General features: G+C 39.9%; 1 protein-coding gene across 2 annotated transcripts; it reads right to left on the bottom strand.

Moving 5' to 3' along the window:
• Window positions 1-468: 468 nt before the first annotated feature.
• rab11fip5a (RAB11 family interacting protein 5a (class I)) lies at window positions 469-21,142 on the bottom strand. Of its 2 annotated transcripts, none has more exons than XM_043255098.1 (6): window positions 18,945-21,142; window positions 11,810-12,321; window positions 10,296-11,013; window positions 5,082-7,985; window positions 4,040-4,160; window positions 469-3,231 (listed from the first exon to the last, which is right to left on the bottom strand). In XM_043255098.1, the coding sequence occupies exons 1-6, from the start codon at window positions 19,319-19,321 to the stop codon at window positions 2,977-2,979; spliced, it is 4,887 nt and encodes a 1,628-aa protein (XP_043111033.1). In that variant the 5' UTR covers window positions 19,322-21,142; the 3' UTR covers window positions 469-2,976. The 2 variants fall into 2 exon arrangements, with proteins under 2 accessions (XP_043111033.1, XP_043111032.1); XM_043255097.1 differs by having other exon boundaries at window positions 469-3,234; window positions 18,945-21,141.
• Window positions 21,143-22,703: the final 1,561 nt, after the last annotated feature.

Here is a 22,703-nt window from a genome sequence, read left to right as displayed (position 1 = left end):
GGATACGGTCGATGAATTAGCTTTAAAGAGTAGCTTAAAATTTGCCATTAACGTTCTTTTATTAATAAATTGGTTCATTTCAGCGGCCTTAACTAGACTGTATCATGAGGTTCAGTTTAGTCTTTATTATGACCTTGTTACTGTACAGGGTGTGATTGGAGTCATACCCTACAATTTATTATAGGGATAATCATTCCTCAGATAGCTTGTCTACATGCTGTGCAATATTACTTTTGTTGTACAGTATGCTCTAAAAAAAATCAGAAGGACCTAATTCAGTGTGAGCAAATCTAAATCTTTTTTGACTAACGGTGTAACTGAACGCTAAATATGTCATCTAACTATTTGAGGCAAATCTCATTTGGATTTATTTTGAGGCTAAAAATTGCTCAATAAACGAGCGGTTTTAATTTTGAGAACTATAAGAGCTTTGTCTTCACATCAAATAAGGACAGTCAGAGATGCATCCCAAAGTGAAAAGTTTATTTCATCAACAGAGACCTTTTCTTTAGCAGAGATGCCTAAGAGCACACCAAAAGTCAGTTGAACATCTCTCAGATGAGGCATTTGATAAAAAGTATACAACACAACCTCCAGTGGGCACTCAAGTTACTACACCCTGAACACCCAATCAAACGGCACCTCGGGGAAGCACTTCAAATATTTTGCACCTAAAACAAATGGTTCCACTGAACACATCCATCGCGTTTGGTGCTTAAATGCTACTTGATACGTGAGGTGAATTTAAGCCACTCTTATTTTGATCGTGACAGGAATCCACTGAAATTCACACCAAAGGAGGAAGAGTTGAGCCTATAGTCTTAAGAATGACGATTCGGGCATCAAGCCGCTTACCGATGCATTCCTACAACTTTAAAATAAACCCTTTGCAATTCTTTAAAAAAATATCTAGGTTTTAAATGACCTTAAAAGGAAAAAAAAAGACATTACAGACTTCTAAAAAATAAAATGAAATGTAGTATAGTAAACACAAGTTTTTATTTGCAAGTTCCAGAGTTTGTACTACATAAAATGTAGCTTTGATTATCATCTTCACCATTAAAAGCATACAAATCTTCTTCTACACACACATCTCATGACATCTCATGATAACATTCAGCCAAGGGCACTTGAACACACCTTCTTACTAGGCTGCAGGCTGTGTGTGTGTGTGTGTGTGTGTGTGTTGTGTATGTGTGTGTTAGTGAGTATTTATATAAACTGCTGTTCAACACAGTGGCAACCTATAAGCACACATTTCATATTACATTCCATCTGTTTAGGCCTAAAAAAGTATGAATCTCTTAATTTCTGCAAAAGCCTGGCCTTCACACATCTATTGCTTTCTGTTACTACTGACCTTAATAAATCACAACGTACACCAACAGCTTTGAAAGAAATGAGAAAATAAACGAACGGATTGTGCAGACCTTCAGACCACCCGTGAGAAAAGGTGGCGAAAGACCTGGCCACAAAGCAAAAAAAAACAACCAACAACATAAATAGATGTTCGCATGATTAAAATGCAACGCATTTTTGAAAAATTGTAAACTTTTACATTAAGCCATAATAAATGAACATTCATTAATCCACCTTCAACAGTCCCGAGCGCACGAGTCCTTAAGTGCTTCTACTCAGAAATATGTTATTGATAGATCTCGAGCTTCCTAGCAGGGGCTAGCACTGAAACACCGTGTATATCCTGCGTTTCGAGGAGGATTCGTTTGTGCAGTGAACGTGTGCGTTTGACTACGTGCACTTCCTAAGCTGTTGAGAAAGAACGGTTGTAAATGCCTCGGTGCGAGGTTTAAAAGTGCTGCGGCCTACGCCTCTATCACACATCTACATATAGTGCTACATTGTACACAGACAGTGGCAACACCGATAGTGGCGACATCATAGAAACACCAGAATTACATTACAGTAACATTAACAGAGCCGTTGCGGTATTGAGAATACTGTAACGTTAAATTTAGAGCAAATCGTTTCTGGCATTTGCTGTTTTCATGGCTTTCGTTCTCTCTTCGGATCCATTTGTTCGTCTTGATACCTAACAGTCGTGGGAAAGTTTACCTTGAAACACTCCTCCGCCATTAGTTTTGTTATATAATGTGCGATCTAATTAAAAAGGGATGAGTTCAGCGAGAACAGAATGGAGAAAATACTGTATGATAAGGCAGCATTTGGCATTTTGTCAGAGTGGCATATATGCAATGAATACAGTATATATCCCATTCATTACACCTGAAAGCACTGGCAGCGATGTACGTGCATTGGCTCAAGCAAAGGAAGGGAGAGGAAGGACGCTGACCTACAAACCGAAGGCGAGAAGGTCAGCTGGTGTGGGCCTCTCTACCCTTAAGCTCTTATGTAAAGTGCGGAAGACATGTAAGGGAGGCACAAGCAGATTCGAAAACGCTTTCCTGCTTTCTACGTCTCACGCTCCCTCTCGCACACTTTCGAGTGATCTCAAACTCGCTCTTTTGTTCTCGGTTCAAGCAGCTGAGCGGTACATGTTCAGAAAAAACGTGATAGAAGAAACAAAAGATAAATCGATGTTTTTCACCGTGCATTAAAAACCATTCACACTAGCAACTAGAAGACTGGCACGTCACGGTCATGCCTTCCTTTCGATTGACAGGTGGTTTTGGTACATAGCTGGACTGGCGTGTGTCTTAGTGACGTGTCTAGTGAGTGAATATCAGCTGACACATGTCAAAATGGATCCTACCAGCTTTGAAGTTTAGCAGCAGAGTGCCGACCTTTAACCATCAAACGCAAACCTGCAGTGCATACGGACCCCAGCAGAGGCCCAGGTACTTTTGGTCACCGTTAAAAACACCAAATCTACACCATCTCCTCTATGCCCATCACCTAGCGCCAGATAGCTCTCTACATTTATATGGTTGCTGTAGCAGTGCAGGGTTGTGACGTCCGCCCCGGATTCGTGGAGGGATAGTGGAGGCGTTAGTTGTATCATTTCATCTTGGTGCGGACCTGCAGCAGCGTGGGGGTCTGCTCCATGATGCGTACAAGAAGCGTGTCGATGTAATCCTCTAGATCTCTGATCACGACCTTCATCTTCTTTAGCTCCATCTCGCGCTTCTCCAGCAGTGCCCCTCGCCTCTCGTACTCCTTCCGCTCCTGCCTGAGCTCAGTATCCCGCTGGATCAGCAAACTCACCAGCTCGCTGTGGTTCAGGTGATAGTACGTGCCTCCTCCCTCCACTAGCTGCTAAAACGAGAAAGACAAAAAAAAAAAGTTTATATTTTTTTAAATAAAAACACTTCTGGATTATGTGTGATATTGTGATCATGTTAATGAAATAATTATTATAAGCACTGCTTGTAGTAACTGAATCAGTAGATGCTGGTTTAATTTGATTTTATATTTAAAGTGTTGTCAAACAATTGCAAAGTTTTTATTTGTACATTATGTCTGTGCGTACTGTGTATATTATTATGTATATATTAATACAACACATGCATGTACATATTTAAGTAAATATTTATATAGAATATAAACTATAATATGAATAAATGTATATCACGTTTTCTAAATATATACTGAATGTGTTTTATATATACATAAGTACACACACATTATGTAAACAAATACTGTTATTTTCAGTGCGATTAAATGTTTGACAGCACTAATTTAAATGTTCATTTTACCAAAAACATGTTTTAATTGTGTTCAAAATGTTACAAATTGTAAAAATACCATGTCTGTGTGCATAATGTTTTCAACATTAATTATAAATGCACCAAATCAGCATATTAGCATGAGTAATGATAATGAGAATTCAATCATCGCAGTAATAAATTAGAAAGTTATATTTGACATTATTCCTCTTTTTGCTTTTTTTCCCCAAACAAATGCGGCTTTGACAAGTGGAAGAAACTTTTTATTTTTATTTATTTATTTACCAGACTAAATGCTTTTAGGTTCATCAGTGTCAATGAATGAAATGTTATCGGTTTACTCAAACAGTAAATGTTTTATCTAAAAATCAGACTGCTTTATACTTATGCAGTACCTTCTTGTCAGCATCCTGGCCTGTTCGTCCTGAGTGAATGGTGGATTTAAGCTTCTCTAGTACTGAGCGACCCTCTGACCTTTTCTCATCAGGAGGTGTCAATGGCTTCACTGGGTGTGGACTAAAAGACAATGACACAGCAAGATTAGATGGGAAAGAGTGCTAGAAACAATGGCGACAGCTTCATTTAATGAGTCAATGAATTTATTCACAACAGCACACCAATTAAGATGCTTTAATGAAGAATCCTCAGTTTTGAGGGAAAGGAGATCTCATGAAAGCAATAAATACCATCTTCAGTCAGCATCCTACAACCCCTTAGACCAGATCAATTAAGGGTTACAGAATAAAAACCAAGCTACGTCCTGAATTCATAGAAACGCAAGCTTCCTGTGGACTCAACAACACACACTCACAGCTCACTAGGTTAACACCTGCTAATTGAAGCGAGGCTCCCCCATCTCTACTGTGGGATCCACAAGAGAGTGTAAGCCTATGTGTGACTGTCCATGGAGAAATCAGGAGACATGCTGCTACCACAAACAAATTAACACAAGAGAGAAGATGTGGATGAAGGAGAAGAGTCACCCTGCAACCTGAGAAAGTGAAGCGCATCGATGTCTGCATATAATAAGACATCCCTACAGACATCTTGCCCAACCCCATAACACCATTTTTACAAGAAACATACCTCACACCGTATATTTGCAAAAACAGGAAATCTGTAGTTACTGATACTGCCAAGATATCAATGGTAGAAGCATGCAGTATGTGCATCAGCCAATAAATGGCACTCTTTAATTGTACTGGTGCAATATAATTAAGCAAAATATGGCATTGGCCAAAATTTCCATTTTGATTCAGCACTAACTTCTTTTTTACGAATTTCTCAGTTAAATAGTCAGTAGTTACAGAGTTTACCTTTAAACATCACTAAAGACAATTGCAAAGCAGAATGAAAGTGCCCAATGAGCCCAAGGAGTTTAAAAAAAGCCCTTGAAGAAGTCTCCCTTGACAGCTACAACAAAGCTGGAGACCTCACCTGCTTTGATGATCAGATGTCTGTGTTTTATCCTGGAGAAAAGGATTGTATGCTGTAGAATTCATAGCCTGCATAGTAGGAGCAGCAGATCCTGGACGTGGCACCTCTGAGGAACGGGGAATTGTAGGGAAGGGGAATAGCTGGGACAGCGCATTAGTGTCTACTGCTACATGTGGTGTTGAGGAAGCTACAGGTGAAAGGTCGAACAAAGACGATGTAAAGTTAAAGCTACGATCATGCCTTGAAGCCAGCGTTGGCTGGTCGTAGGGTGAAGGGGCTGATGGCTGAGAAAAAGTGGGCCAGTTCACTGGAAAAACGTCAGGTGTCACAGAATGTTGAACAGCTGGAGTTGTCCAGAAATCAGTATTTACGTCTAGACTCTCTATTTGTTTAAGATTTGGTTCTGGGTCATTGTGAGTGTCTGCTGATTTAGAGTTTGCATCCAGACTTTTGTTAGTACTACGAAGGTTCATTTCAGTTGTCTGGGGTAAAAAGATGTTTTTTAGGTCAAGGTCCTGAGTGATACTGGAGGTTTGTTCTGAAGAACATTTGGATACAAATGCATCAGAATCAGTCAACTGAACTGAATGTAAGTTGTCCTCTGATACAATCCCAAAAGGTTCTATATTAAAGGATGCAACTTTTGGGCTCTCATCTACCAGACCTGTGTCTGAATCTAATGGTGCAAGCTGAGCCTCAAGTTCAGCTATCATTTCTGAGGTAACAACAATTGGCGACATATCTTTGGAAAAGTTCTCAACAGTGTCCACTGAAGGGCTGCACTGCAGCACTGCTTCATCAAAATCTGACATTATCATGTTCTCTGATGAAGTATTGAACGAGGGAGCTGATTTGAGAGATAAGGTATGCGTTGCTGACAGGAGGTCCAATAAGGAGTTATTTGGTAGAACATCTACAGGAGATTCTTCTTTTGGTAAGGCTTCTGGAGAGAGATTTAAGTTTTCTGCCATGACCTCATATTGCTTACAGCCTTTTTCTGGTATGCCTTTTGCAGACATGTAATCTTGTAGCGCAACATTAGGGATATGGTTTGGCAAAGATTCAGATTCTGAAGCGTCTTCCTCAGAAAGACCATGTCTTGGTTTCACTTCCTGTGTGAGCTCTAAGCTAGAGGAAACTGGGAAATCCTGTTGAGATACACAAGTAAGATACTGGTCTGAATCTGCACTGTCGTACATGCTGTGGAGAACCACGCTACCAGGTGAGAGCACTGAGTTTAGATCTAATGCATCCTCCTCTGTCCCTGATCTAATTCCAGTGGAGAGATGGAGATGTCCTACAGGAAGTGTCTGTCCATTAGAAGGCATTATTTCTTCCTCTTCACTGATGGTGCTGAGCTGACTTACAAGGTTATCTTTCTTAAATGGACTAGTTGGCAATTCACTGACTTTCTCTTGTTTGTCCTCGTGCATGTCATTAGACATTGATTTTGAGAGTACTGGAAATGAAGGTCCATCAATTAGGTTCTCAGAAACAAAGTCTCCAATTTCAGAACAGATATCTTTACTACTGACATCCTCTAAGATACCATTTCCTGATTCATTCTGTAACAAGGTGTCCATAACTGCATCCGTTTTCTCTCCATTCTTCACTGGCAGAGCAGATGATACAAGCAAACTCTGTCCTGATTGAACATTGAATAGTGAAGACTCAGTGGCTTCAACTAGGGACTTTCCACTTACTGCCATACTTTGAATGAGTGAGGCATTTGATCCCCAAAATTCTTCTTCGGATTGTATTCTATTACTTTGAATGATGTCAGACTGTGGAGAAAGACGGTGCTCAATAGACTGGTGGTCTAGTACTCCACCTAAGGAATCAGATATCACTGTTGACTGTTCCAGGGAGTCACCTGAGCTGATGTCTCCACAGAGTGGCACAGGATCTTCAAAGACAGTCACAGACTCAATGTCTTTAGCAAACTTTAGCATTTCAGGCTGTGATGTTTCAGGACTCACAGACATCCCCTTTGAGAACTCAAAAGAGATACTAGAAGGAAGTTCAATAGTGTTCGGTTTTGATGCTGATGACTGCGTGTCATCACATTTGGTATTTTGTTTGATTGTTGGGTGGTCTTCAAGAGTTGTGTCATGAGTGCCGTCTTTATTCTTAGAGTGAAATGACATCGCAAGATAAGGGCATGCAAGTGTATTCAGATCAGAAAACTCTACACTGGAATTTTCAGGCAAGGAAATTTCAGATGAATTGAAATCAACCTCTGAGAAGACATGTGCCACATGAGCAGTGAGGTCAGGCTTGTTAGAACTAGAGTGAATATAATTAACATCACTTCCTGAAACCTGAGGTGTGTCCGCAGCAGTTTCCTTAGATGTCTCTGCAGTACTTGCTGAAACAGTTTGTCCTAAATCAGTTGGGTAATTTGTATCTGACACCATTAAACCACCCAATTCACACAAACGCTCTTGATTATTCGTTTTCATGAAGACAGCAGTTGGTGTTTCCAAATTCATTGTTTCATTCACCTCCTCTGATTTCAATCTGTCCTTAGCAAAATGTTCAAAGTCATCATTTTTTGTCAGCCCCTCGAAGTTAGAATTTAAAGGATCAAATAAGATATCCATTGGGGCAGGTTCTTTTTGGTTTCCAGCCCTCAGCAAATCTGGGGTGGCATTACCATCAGATTGCGAGAGGTCTGAGCTGAAGAGACAGGGCACATCAGGAGTTACAGGAGCAACAGAATGAAGCTCTTGAATGAAGGGATTCAGCTGTGTTTGTGGGAGGAGCAAATTGACGTCAAAAAAAGGTGGGGGAGAAGTGAAGGGATTAGCATTTTTGTCAGCCATACTCTGTGAAGGGTCATTAATGGTCAAGGGTATAATGGGACAGATTGTACAGGAGTCTGACTGAGGAGACACCAGTGGGCTGTGAAAGGAAAGTATATAAAATGCAAACCATTAGTGACCATGGCCACCATTAAACCCATAATAAGGGCCAGAAACTTTGATAGCCATAAGCAATGACCTTCACAGTCCAAAATGTAAAACATTTCAAACAACAGAGACTAATGTCCCACAGCACTGCACAAGTACTAATTGTGCACAAAGCCATTTTAAACATAACATAACCACAACCAAAATAAGAAACACGACCAAAAGATAAAACTAGAACTTGTAAATACAGGCCATGTTGTGTCAAAATACTATTTAGCAGCATACATACACTTGCTTTTTATATATGTATATGTGATATATTGATGGCATTAATGGTGAAATATGCGGTTATAAATGGCAAACAAAGGCCAAATGATAACTCCTCTATATACTACAATGTAGTGCATTTTGCATACTGTATCTTTTGCTGTTAAAAAAATACCTTTGCAGTATTGCCTTGTCATGTGGCAGGCAGTATGATGTAAGATAATATTTTGAACACAGTGTCTGGCTAGACCTGCTCTACTCTGAGAAACATAGAAATGCTGAGTTTGAAAGGTCATAACAATCACCCAACTATATCAGAGGGAGAGGTGAGAGACAGAAAAACAAAGACTGAGCAAACACAGTTAAGTTCACAAACAAAATCACTTTTTGCTTCAAGAAAGTCAAGAAGACAACATGTGATTGATTAAGGTATTTGACATGTTACAGTAGCTGAACTACAGTGACATTTTTGTAAACAATCATTGGATGTCAAATAATAAAAATAAAAACCATGCTAAAAGTCAGTTGCTTGGGGAAAAATGTACAATAGTTGTGAGCTAAATGGCATTGTAAATAGTGACTGTCAAAATATTTTATGTTAGGTCGAGGCTTAATATGTATCCATTTAATAGGTCATTAGTTAAAGATTTAGCCTGTTATGAGACATTTAATGGGTGAATAATAACTCGATTAGTATAGATTATAGTCTCTTTGAGGTCTATTTATGTAAACACATTTATCTCACTTCCATCAGGATTACAAGGGACGCAAATGACTGCATCGCAGAAATAGCACTGCTATTTGCAGAATTGTTATGTTTTGCAGCGTAATCCTACAATAAATCATGGTCTAGGCCTTTAATTTTAACCTTAAATCTTGAAGCAAATTTCAAAGGACAGACTATGAGCAAATATGGTGCATTTTGTAGGGTCATTACAAACAAGTGCAAGCAAGCGCCCTTCCTTAATCGCCATTTTCAAAGTGTGCGAAGAATTTTGCAGTTTATGACAACATGTCCCCAGTAGAGTCATTTTAAAGGCTAATGCCATACTTAAAACGTCAAAACTCAAGACAATACTGGAAGCAAGATTGTATTTGCTTGTTTTTTGACTAATTGGATTTAAAATAAAGTGTCAGTGACGTCTTCGCACATGTACCAAATGTGAACATATAAGATGTAATGCTGCTCTCTTCTGCGTAATCTCACTTCAAGTGCCCTACAGAGTGCGTACAACATAATGACGCTCACTGTGGAATTTTCTCCAAGACATCAGCAGGAAATTTCAACATGAGATTAATTCACAGATATTAATTAGCTAATTTCACTTTCTTTTTCCCCTTCACGTTTACGTTTTTGATGAAAATTTGAAAAAAAAAAAGAAAAAGACGTGACATAATCGCAAGCTACCTCAATGAACACAGGGATTTGATGAATTGGCAGAATCCTAGAGGGTCATGTACTTTACTATCATGTGTGTGCACACATCGTCTGACGCAACATGAAGAGGTGTTTCCCCCGCTTTACAATAACCCAAACCAAAGCTCTGAAAACACAGAACAGAGTGTGATCCACCGTCACCCAAGAAAAAAAGAAAATATTTACCAAACAATGGACAGCATACACACCTACAACAGAAACAAGAATGCAGTTATACTGGTTTAGGTCAGTGACAGAATTAAACTGAGTGACTCTTCCCAATCATAGCGAACACAAACACTCCCACACGCATTAAGATCCATCTGTCTGCAATGCAAAAATAGCACTTGCCGATTAAAATGGAGCAATCAAATCTTGGTATTGAGGGAGAACAAGTGTGAAAGAGAGAGAGAGAGAGAGAGAATAGGAAAGGGAAAGTTAAAGGAAACAACTCGAGAGTTCAGGTTTCCAGGCAACGCCTCCCTCTGCAATGCAGATGCTGAAACTAGATCTACGGCTGCATGTCACGACGCTAACTCTCACTGAGCCACAAATACACACATGCATGCACGCTTCTATTTAGCATTTCTATCATAAAATACACAAAGATAAGTTTACCTGGGTTTACTGTGCGAGTCCTTGGAGCTGAACCATCCTTTATGTTTGACTTCTACAAGTGGTTGAGCACGTTCTGCTTCCTCTTTGCTCATGATTGGTCCTTTCCCAGCCGAATCACCTTTCCCATGTGAGAACAGGCCCCTCCTTTTCTTGCTCTGAGTCTCTGTCTCTCCAGCAGGTATCACTGTTTCCATCTCCACCTCATCTGTAACTCTTCCAGCTTGCTCTAACGCTGCTACAATGGCGGCTTTTTCTTCCTCTCCGGGTTTATCGAAGGACCAGCGACGGCCATCCACGGGGCCGCCGCTCTGCTTGTCTTCTCCGCGGCGGGAGAGGTTCTGCAGGGAGAGGGAGAGAGAGCCCTTCTGAAGCACCCCCAGGGCTGGAAGCAGGGGATCGGGCCTTGGCTTTGACTGGGACTTGGATAGCGGTGTCTCTTGGGATTTCGGCTGAGCTGACTGGGTTTTCTGGGGCTTGGCTGGCAGCGTGGTTGCCTGTGGTTGACCTGACTGAGTTACTGGTTGAGGTTGCTGTAGTACGAGTGACGGCGGATGGTGAGTGAGAGGAGATGTTTCCACTGGATTCCCGTTCACCCACACTGACGGAAGCAGAATAGGGGTGTCGTTCTCTGACGTCACAGAATGAGGCACTGGTAAGCTGATGTCGTACATGACATGTCTGACAGGAGACACCTGTGGTGAGGGAGCCACTGTGTGTTCTGAAAGAGAGAGCATTCTTGTTTTATTTAATCTGTGATATAACAAACGAAACAACAGATGTTGGTCCCTCTTTATATTAGGTGGCCTTAATGTACTTAGACCAGAAAATAAGAACAATGTTCTTATTGTGTTCATATTGTATAGCAAAATACTCTGTTGAGGTGAGATACATGTTATGGATGGATTTGGTGATTGGGTAGGTTTAAGAGTGGCTTATGGTGTAAAGGGTAAGTCAACAGTGTAATTATAGCCTAAAATGTAATTACAGAAAATAATTACAGATGTAATTACATGCAGGTATTTTTTAATTACAATGTAAAAGCATGTATTTACAGAATAAGTGCATTGAATCTAATGATTAATTTAAAATTTTTAATTTAAGATTTTTTCTTTCATATTTTGACATATCTGAGTGAAACAAGCTATCATATAAGAGAAAATGTGGGGATTTGTTTCTGTGCATCGGTTGCTGATTGGATGAAGGCAGATGTGAATTTGAACTTGTAGGAAAGGGATGGAGTCCATTATGTGCAAAGACTGTTCACACCTATATTTATGAATGGGAGAAAGTGCAACGCGCAATATGGCGGGATAGTGCCGTTAATTGAGCGTAATTGAGCTTATTAAATGCTATTTAAGCATTAGAAACAACATTGATGGGGCAGTTCACTTCAAATTTTATTGCTGATTTGAAATATGTTGCGAGTTCAGCAAGCCGTTTTTGAGATTTTAGGATTAGTCAACAGTTGACTTGTAACATTTCAGTTAAAATTCTTTATTATTTTTATTAAATACCTGGACTGTTGTCTGCAGTGAGGTTGCTGCTGTTACTCGGAGAGTTGGACAGATCTGAGACCACCACACTGATACCTGCCGTCGGGCTGAGGCTGCCGCCTCGCGATGAAGACTCGCTGCTCTCCGAGCCCAGTGACGTGCTCGAACGCGTGTCTGAAGACTTCCTCAACCTCCCACGCAGGAAAAAACTTCTCATCTTACTCCTGCGGGCCTCCCCGCCTTCATCATCCTCGTAGTCTTCCTCTCCGCCCCCATCGCTCGGCAGCCGCCCCCGCATGCGTGCCAGTGCTCCGTATCCCCCAGGGACGATGGCGGAAGAGGAATCTTCTTCAGTGGAGCGCTTCTTAGCTCTCATGCGTTCTCTGAGCTTGTCGAAAGCAGAACGAGGTTTGTCTTTCATGGATAGGTCGTACATGCTGGCCGTCAGGTTGTGCCGAGTGAACTGCACGGTCAGCTGAAGCTCCCCTCGTTCTTTCTCCTTTTTGCCAGTTTTCGAATGCAGCCGGTACCACCTATAAACAATAATGAGTTTGTTAAACTGTTTGTTTGTTAAAGGGATGCAGAAATTAAAGTAAGCAGAACTACATCGTCTAACTATTTATAGCAGAGGTCACCAAACTTGGTCCTGCAGTGTTCAGCTCAAACACACCTAAACCAAGTAATCAAGATCTTGATAGGTTTCCTTGAAACTTCCAGGCAGATGTGCTAAGGCAAGTTGGAGCTAAACTGCACACTACACAGGTCCTTCAGAACCAAGCCTAGACCCCTGCTTTATAGTCAACAGTATTATATACAAGAGCAATACAATAAAGGGGATCAGTACAATTCATCAAAAGTATCAGCCATCAAGAACAGCATATATATTTTCAAATACTGCTAAGCTAAATGTCATTTCATCTATGAATGCCGACCTTGCATTTCTTTTTTTGCTATATTTGTATTTAATTCGTACATAGTAAAACCTTTGCCTTTTCTATATTGAGAAATAAGCAGTTTTGTATTCAGCAATGGTAATATTTTTAATATAGTTTCACTTGAAACAAAAACTAAACTTAGGGAGACACACATCTAGATGAAAGTATGAATCCTGGAAAGAATCCTCAAAAAACATCATATGGTTTGGTTCAAAGGAGAGCCTCAGGGTATCTACACCAAAATTACATTAACATATGCTCTTTTTATAATTAATTTTGTAGCAATGCACAAAAAAATGCACATATAATTATTTTTTTTATTTACCATATTAGATTATTTCACAAATTTTAATCTTTAAAACTACATATAATCTAATCAAATATAAAATGAAACCTTCAAAATCTCAAAATGCTCAAACCTAACAAACAACACTGGCTGGGCTATATGGAAAAAATAAATACACACACATACATATACATATATACAGTACATATACATCTTCAAAATATATTTTATTTTTCATCCATTTCTTAAGGCATTTTATTTTATTTTATACCAGCCATTTTTAAGTTATCATATAAAAATATATGCACCTTTTTTATATTACACCAAATATCTCTGTCCTTTGGATTGGTGGAATTGTGAGTGATCCTTCTTATTTTTGAAGGCTGAAGGCTAGATTTATTGATCAGACGCTGCTAGGGTTTGCCAAGTGCCCTCTCCTCTACATTGACACTCACACATACAGCTCCCGTTTTCAAACACAAATACGCAAACATTATGCTTGAACTTAGATCACAATTCAAATGGGCTTGCTGCTAAATTAAAAAGAGGATTTCCTGATACTCAGTTTTTTTCTTCATGTAAGCACACGCAAATGGCTACACGCACAAACTCACACATGCTGACAAAGACAGAGCCGGGACAAGAAGGTCAGCTTTCTTCCATCACCATTATTGCTTTTCTAGACACCTCACACGACAGCAAAGCATGCACATATGCACACACACATATATACAATTACACACACATACATTTATACACACTATACACACACACAATTTTTTTTATCGTTAGAAACTTGGCTGTTTAAACAGCCCTTTGACAACACATTAAAAGAAAACAATTAACCAATTAACAGATGAACAGATAGGCAGATCCACCCACACAGGAATGCCTATTAATTATTCACATTTACTAATAAACACATTTGGCATTATTCCAGTGCACTGTTTTGTTGCTATGGTAGCATCACTTTGACGTGACACTGGGATAAGTTGTTTCACATTGCAATTAATAGAGGCGATGCATTTAATTTTTAAACACTAAAATAGTTCCTCCTGTTCGAGTTTAATACGCAGACAAAACTATATGTTTGGTGAACAGGTATTACTTCAGTTTTACTACGGGTTGAAATAGGGGTGGTTTATGTTTCAAATCAGATTAAAAAGCAATCAGTGCATCTGGGAAACACACATGCATTCACACATACACAAACAAAAAATATATCAGCTTTGTGATCTGCATGGCAAAGTACCAAAGACCACCAGCATCATCACAATCTCTCATAGGAAATCAAACATTCTGCTCCCAAGTACATCTACATCTACAGCCCTAAACAGAGAACAAAGTCACTTCATCCAAAAATGAACGCCTTCGTCAGTTATAGATGTGCAAGCATAATTTTCACTCTTCAATCTTTTTAGTGTTCACTTCTAATCTGTCGAATGTCACTGTTGATGTCATTTCCCCTTAAAGTCTTAAAAAGCTATATATTTCTCTGTAATATTTTTTTAATTCATGCATAGTTCCACTGAGCATTTGCAAGTGATGAATACACACACACTCTCAAGGTGCCAGAAGGCCTATAAACGATCAGCATTATCAAAACTTTTGATGAACAAACCGTTGTAGACCATTTACTACATGCCTTCTATCATCGAATGGTTTTTAACCTTTTAATTTTAAAACCATTCACCTTTAGGTTGAGGTACATGCATCTTGTTGCTATTAAATCATTAATTGTCTTAATGTAAACATGGAAAACTTTATTTGATTTTCCATTTCCATATTTTTAATCACGTTGTCACCCACAACATAACTTGCTAAAAAAATTTGCATGTAAATATTATTGTATTAAGAAATGCATTTGGGAGATACATAGTGACAACTAATATTTTTATGCATTCTATGAAACTGGTCTGATATGTTGTTAAAAAGACCTCCTTGAGTTAAAATAATTTTTTCTGAATTTCATTTTACTTCTTGGATGAAAATATCAGCAGCTTATTTTTGCCAAGTTTCAGCTGCTAAATAAAACTGAGGCGTTTATTTCCTCCTCAAACCTCATATTATCATTAAATCATAGTATACAGTCTGATAAAAGTCTTATCAAATATGATTACTCAAAAATATCTTAAAACAATCGTTCAAAGCGTTAGTTCACCCCAAAATGAAAACTCTGTCATTGATTGTGTGCGTTTTCCCCCGAACCTAAACGAGGCCGATTACGTCAAATACGTTCTTAAGTAACCTCCAAAATGGTGAAAGACATAACTGTTATTTTTGATTTAGTAATGCAAAAAGAAGTTGCAAAACTGAAGTTGAGCCACCGATGTCACATAAACTGTACCAAAGTATTTTCTGTAGCTGGAAACATTTCAGTAATTCAGTAAACTAACCCTTTAAAGGTTCAATAAACTGAGATCACAATTAACTTTATTTTTCTGACTATTATTTACTTTATATGTCAGACCTTACAGGTTTAAGTGTCTTAGATTAGTGCTGCATGATATTTCTTCTCTCTTTAAGTAACTAAAATGGCACCCTCCATCTTTGAGGCTAAATTCCCTGCAAATCAACTCTGCGAGTTACAAGACACAATCTCATATATTGTAGAAGTATGTATTATGTACAATGATGTGCTCAAGCAATGCCTGGTCCTCTAAGAAACAGAAAAGCAACATGAACCTAGTAAACTAAAAATTAGTAACCGAGTCTAAACTTACTCAGTCGTGTTAGTGTAAAAAACTTTCTGCGTCTTTGAAGTACTTTTAGTCAGCAATTAGTCAGCAAGTCGAATGAGTCATTTTCACTTTCACGGTTTGTTTTCTTTGTAGCATCTTTTATAATCACCACTTCAAACCAACGAGCCCCAAACACCCACTAGTTCCAGTATAAATCTAAATAACCCAGATTCATCTCTACAATCGTTTGAGCGCCCTGCGAGCCGAGCAGCAGACTCCTGCCCAGTGTGGTTAGATGTGGGCCGTTTTGCTCAACGTCCAGAAGAAAGGGCACTGCTCCTTTCAAAAATGCTGTAAATAGACGGAAACATGTGATTCGTGCCAGGTATAGACAAATCCGTTTCCGATCTGACTAAAAGCTATTCATGAAGTGCAGAGTCAAGATCTTAATCGTCTCACAATGGTAATTTGCCAACCCACACACTAACTACATGATTCATCTGTCTACCCGATTCGCCCCACCTACACAAACAAGGGGATATACCAGCACGCAATCTGGAAATCACCAGGTACCAAGAAGTGAGCAGCACACACAGCAAATATCAATCTACACTGTGCTTAATATATGAGGCGGATGGGAGCCAAAGCTTTCGGGGGAAGGCTTTATTTTGTATTTATTTTATATTATACGTATTCGCACACAAACCTTACAAGTTAAAGGCTCAGTCTATAGTTTTGATATAGGCAAGTTACAATTTACACACTACTAAATATTTTAGTGCAGCACCATTAAACATAGCTGAAACATACGTCTAACTATTTTTACGCAAATCTTCAACCAGGAGTAACAGTTTGGGATAAAACAGCTGCGTCAATTAACCTGACCAGCTTCAGTCTTTCAGTCATATGTAATAATGCACATTTACACTTGTTTACATGTTACACTGTTAGCAGTAATTCAACATGAGCCCACCCTTCACACCTCGCCTCTGTGTGCATGTCAGCAAAACCAGTCATAAGAAATAAATGCCATTTTTGTGGGTTTTTTGCATGTCCATGTGTCAATATTCGCTTATTCATCCTTATTAATTTCAGTTTACGATTACTTGCACATAAGGATTACGTATGGTAATACGCAAGCATGAATAACACATTTTAACAACCATTTTTGGAGAATAACTAATGGTATAAGTTACTTAAAATCAATATAAACAAATGGTATCTTCAAAATAATTTTTAATTGTCAGCACGTTTTTATTTTTCAATGAACTATTCCTTTAAGAACACATGGTGCAATGAATTACTGTTGCACTCAAAGAGGAAATACAAAAAGGAGGGTGAGCCGTTTAATATATTTATAACGATTTATCCTAACATTTGATAGTGCCAGTTGAGTTGAGTTACAGAGACTCATTTCAGCTACCATTTACTGCCTGGTTGTACTGTGCTCGACTCTAACTGTATGGATTATGTAGGCCTTCACTGCAGTGTACAGTTGCAAAATAACTGTAATTGTGTCACATTACCTACTCTTGACCCTGTCATCTTTTCTTGTCTCATAAAAAGGAACTTATTCAAAAAAGTTACATCAATTCGGGTTCTGTCTCTAAAGAAATTACACCAGAAGATCTAGAGAGCAGGAGTGAAGAAGCGCCTCTATACAACACAAATAAATGATTTTTAATTTGCTTGCATGTTGCAGGAAGTGGGGCGTATACATAGAATAAACCTCTCACAGCTGCAGTGTTAGAGTCTAGATATAGAACCTCTCGCACCCACAGCTATGTACTTCCTCAGAATCAGACCCATAAATATATGCACAGACACTCAACTAAAAGCACATCTTAAAACCTCTCTCCTTTGCATGCTACGTTGAAACGGACAAAAACACGTTTTCTTCTTCCTCGGGACGGACGAGAAACGAAGGAGTCATGCTCCACTGCTCTGATCAAACGCCCATCTCGAGCTATTCTCAGCGTCTGATATCTGTTATCTAGCACCACAGCTGCTTCTGGTGTCACTCAGAAACTACTGGCCACTTCTGGAGAACACTATCTTAATATGAACATCCAACAGGTATAATAGCGAACCTGTAGAAGGGTATACGACAAATAACACACTGTAGAACAATTGTTTTTAATCTAACTTTTAATTTTGTACATGTCTGTGTCTATATAATTTATTTTTTTTATTATTTACAATTATTTAGAAATGATTTTTTAGGTATAAATATATAAATCACAATGCAGGACACTGCTGTCAAATTATGTCAGCTGCCTAACTATTACACAAACATACTTTTATTTTATTAGTAAACTTGTATATTAACCATCTTTAAGTTACTTATGGTTCTAGTAGAGGAGGTTAAAGAGGAGGTTCTCGCTTGTATATGCTTTATTTTGTAATGGATCTTAATTGGTCCACCTACAAAGTCAACCTCAATAAAATATATACTAATATTAAGTGGCAATAAAAAGCCACTTGACTTGACTTGAAAGAAAGAAAACGGTTTATTTTACAGTTCAAGATTTTGTATATGAAAGGATGCAATTTCCAAAAAAACGTTTGCATGAGGATCCAGCCCTAAAGATCACCGTCACTGTGGCAGACTGTCCGAAAAGCACAAGCCTACGAATGAGACAGCACGAATTCACACAAATTAGCCCAAATGTGGATGTGAAATGGCTGTAAACAGCTAAGAGGTGAAGCACAAAAGAAAATGACGTTTAAAGAGAAAGAACGTGATCCAAGCCTTCGTTTGACCGCATGTGCCCTAGTCTTACATAATTAGAAAGGCGACAGAGCAAAGCTTAACCGTTCAAACACGCAAACAACGACTTTGCCTGCAACTTCCCTTCAGCTAAATCACGCCGATGTGACAAACCCAGACCACCATCACAGACACAGGAGGCCCCCCAGCACTACACGTTTTGGAGGTCTCCCACACGGGACACACCCATTTCAGGTCTTAGAGCCTCTGCCAATGAGCTCAGGAGCCTTGGAAGAGAAAGATGTCACAGAGAAGCCCAGATGTGTTAAACACTGAGGAAAAATCCCCCTACTTTCCTCAGTCAACATCCAGGCCCATTTAAGAGGGCGTGACTGCAGAGGAGCAGATTGCAGCACTGAGCAAGACGTACCCTACTGGGCTAATGACACAGTATTAAATCTCATTCCTGCATCCAGAGTTAAAGAAGCACACCTGCCACAGACTGACACTAATAACAACAACAACGGATAACGCACGAACTTACTCGTTTTTCATGTATTTCCGTTGCTGAAACGCTTCATCCAGAGGTATGACAGCCTGGCCCAGAAACACATCCAGTCCTATGAGAGCTCGGTGCATCACGGTGAGGGTCAGGTCGCCGGCACCGGGCGGGTACGCGTCTCGCCCTCCCTCCTCCAGGACCCCCGGTAGCAGCTCGAACGAGCACTCCTCGCCCCATTCCGGGTCCGTGGTCTTCTCCATCACGCAGGTGGAGTATTTCTCTTTGGCCAGCTGGATGATGGTATAAACGTCGCTGGTGCCGTGCTTACCCTTCGCGCGCAGCCCCCGGGCCCGTAGCACAGTTACCTGCACGTGCGTCGGCACCCATCGCTGCTCCTCGTCGCTCTTCGCGAAGGACATGGTCGCCGGTGCGCCGACGGCGGGGCAGCTGCTAGCGGCCGTTCTCCCGGTCGAGCGTCGCTTAGTAACCGCCAGCCTATCGACGCGGTCCGCGGCAAAGCATCCCGGCACGCGCGAGACGTCTGTGTTCGCGCGCCGGCGTGGGTCGTCTCTCTCTGCGGCGGTACAGCCGCCTTGCGGACCGGTGCACCGACGTCACGGCTTTCTCCTCTCCGCAGGACGAGGAAGTGACTGTCAGCGGCGCCCAGACCACGGCATGCCGCATTCGCGCTGCTCTGAAAGACTGTTTGAGGAAAGACGGCTTCACCGGGCAGCCTCCGAACGAATAAGCGGCCGATTAAAATAAACGCGAAACTTGCACTGTGGCAGAGCCAGCCCGCGCGAGAGCCCTTATGATGACATAATATTGCAGATACCGCGATGCGCGAGCTTTAAACGGGGAAGCTGCGGCTGCGGGGCAGGGTTTAACCCTCGTGCGAACTTAACAAACTCGCACGCTGAAAACCATCGCGAATCCGTTCATTATTAATAGTTTTCGGCGTGGGCCAAAATCCGCGGATGCGGCGCGTTAGCGTGAGAAAGCCTTCCTACCTCTTTGAGGAAAAAGCGTCCGCTATATTAAAAACTAATGCTAAATCGTGTTAAGAAGATAAAGCATTGCATCTTTATTATGTTAAAGGCTCCACTTGGTCTCTTCCTGGTTATTAACGATCATTTTGTTGTATGTTTTTTAATCCCTGAGTTGAGTTATTTCGCTTTAAATGCATGAATGCTGTGCGTATTTTATAAATGAGTCTGTAACATAGATCCACTTTGCACATTTATCAGAAGAAATCCCAATCCCTTTTTAACCCCAGGCCCTTTAAGCCCGTCGTGTACCCAGTCATCAGAAGGTCCAATCACTGGACTGTTTCATTTGCTCTCCTTCTCGTCTTGTAAAATACCGTACTTTTTTCTATCCCTTGGATATATCTAGCCGAAAAATGAAAAATAATCCACTACCGATGGCATGGTCAATACAAGAGCGTTATTGCTCAGCTAGCTATACATGTAGATGACACTTGAAAACTTTTCTCTTATTTATAGCTCTGGCACAAGTGAGATTTTAGGTTAAGTGTCAGGGCAATGCTTGTTTAGATGTCCCGTTTCATCAGTTCTGATTAAAAAACTTTTTAGATGGAGTGTAGTGCATCAGACCACAGACTCACTCTGCTGGACATGTATTAAAACGTTGTTTCAAACACAAAGCATCCCGCATCAATACTACTCTCTTTCTTCCTAGCTTGAAAACGTCTTACTTCCTGGTGGGGTCCTGATTTGCAGCATCAAGGATACCCAAGAGATTGCCCATTTAAAAATGTATCTTGCGGGGATTTAGACAAGACTTAATCATTTGTTAACTTTTTACATTTAATGCGTAATATGAGACAGAATGATGAAATTTACATTCATGACCAGCCATTTTTTTTTAAATTAGACCCCAAATAATGGCAATATATGTTATTGATAATACTTCTGTCCACATTGCTTATTTTCTTATGCTGCAGTGTTTTATGGTTCACAATAAGGACACCACACACAGAGAAAAACAGGAATAGTACTGATAAAATCTGCCAGTAAACGGTGCAATTCTGCATTGTGTTGTGTGTTTTAACTCTTAAACACAACACGAAGCAATGCATAATTCAAAATAAAATATGGGTAAAAGACCTGTGAAAAATAAATATGGAAAAATTCCTTCATATCAACACTGAGGCCTATTTTTAGACTTTTCTTAGAATGCAACACAATGTTCACATACCTGAAATTATTGAAGAATAAAATGAAAAACAATAAAGCACTAAGTGTAAAAAAAACCTATTTTATTATTTAATTAATGTATTTATTTTCTGTGTATTTTCTGTCTCTGCTAAAATTAATCAGTTTAGCTCATCTATTGTTTTCTGGAATATTCTTACAGGGTGTACTTATTTATTTTTGATGAGGATGTGCTCCTTCTGTGAATATTTTTGTTTATTGTCATATTCATCATATTTATTAGTCATACGTTTCCTTGTTGTCGTCAGGCCTTTCATGTTACATGATCATTTACGGACCGAACAAACACGGGACTAATTCCTCCACTGTCTGTTTTTTTTTTAAACTTTGGATTGTATTTTTTTTATTTATTTTTAATGTAAATGCCTTTAGAGGGGTGGGGTGTTGAATGTAACTGTGAGTGTTAACTTAATAAAATAGGACACGGTGTAATGTGTGGGGGGAAAGCTAAACTTTAAACTTTGATTATTTTATGCTTTGGTGCTTTAGGTCTCACACGCACATTGATGTAAAAGGTTTAGGACTATAAATGACAAAAAACGTCAATAACAAGAAAAAACAATGATAACACCAATGTTGCATTATCAGTTTCACAGCAGTCGCACAGTCTCTGCTTTTCTTCACATTAATGACAATTTAAAAGAGGAAAAGCTTCCTTCCTAATGACTGTGTCTTACTTAATTAACTTCTAACTACGCTATTCTTAGAGGTAAGATGTCAGTCACGTCCTATGAGCATCTGGAGCCAATTCTCAGCCTACAAGAATCCCTCGCACGTATTGTCCTCAGTTTGATCAAACGTACTCGCTAAACACTTGTGCATGCTCGCTAAATGGCAGTGGAGACACAGAGGTGCAGCTGACATTCATGAGCGCGCTATCTGGGCCAAGAGAAACACACACACACACACACACACACACACTCATACTAATCTGGAAAGGGTTCAATTCCAGCACCAAAGTGCAAATAGACCACTTACAGTCTAAACTGGGTAATTAGATCCTTAATCGGGGATCAGAACCACAGAGAGGCTTGGACGTAATGAAATTCCTCATTCATCTAAACCCATACACAACCTAACCCAGTCTACTTTCAAGCACACTGAGGCGAGCAGCTGTGACCAGCACACTTGCCGTCACTCAAGCGGACGTGTAAATAAACTGGCACATGCACACTGATTATCTCCACCATCGATATTAGTATTTCTAACAAACAAAATAGAATATCAGTGTATTTTGGTGAATCGTTTTCAGCTTCATTATTTGCTCGCGCCCTCCTTCGGAACACGTCCTAAAACTCAAATGTTAACGCCGCTTAATATTGTGCAAAAACCTGGTTTAAAACACAGTTAAGCCTCACTCAGGAGTAGCTTGGGTCTGCAAAAGCCTATCTGAAGGAAAGGTAAGCTACACAGGCGCGTCCCATTGTCTTGCCGACTCTGCTATTTATGTATGGACGGGTGGTCTCAAGAGAGCAATCCCCCCCGAGCGAGTGGACTGATAATATGCGGTGTTTCCGCTCAGTCAGACGGATCTCGCCCTGTCAAAACAGTCCTGGTCCCGCAC

The sequence above is a fragment of the Puntigrus tetrazona genome, chromosome 13, assembly GCF_018831695.1.
Source record: "Puntigrus tetrazona isolate hp1 chromosome 13, ASM1883169v1, whole genome shotgun sequence".
Lineage (NCBI taxonomy): Eukaryota > Metazoa > Chordata > Actinopteri > Cypriniformes > Cyprinidae > Puntigrus > Puntigrus tetrazona.
This window is presented reverse-complemented; position numbering and strand designations above follow the sequence as displayed.

Excerpts from the sequence above, each read along its gene's own strand:
- rab11fip5a (XM_043255097.1), bottom strand. The coding sequence starts at position 19,321 with ATGTCCTTCGCGAAGAGCGACGAGGAGCAGCGATGGGTGCCGACGCAC. Across the intron at positions 4,161-5,081 it reads ACATCTGATCATCAAAGCAG|TCCACACCCAGTGAAGCCAT; the intron begins GTGAGGTCTCCA and ends ATTGTCTTTTAG. Across the intron at positions 3,235-4,039 it reads GCCAGGATGCTGACAAGAAG|CAGCTAGTGGAGGGAGGAGG; the intron begins GTACTGCATAAG and ends TTCTCGTTTTAG.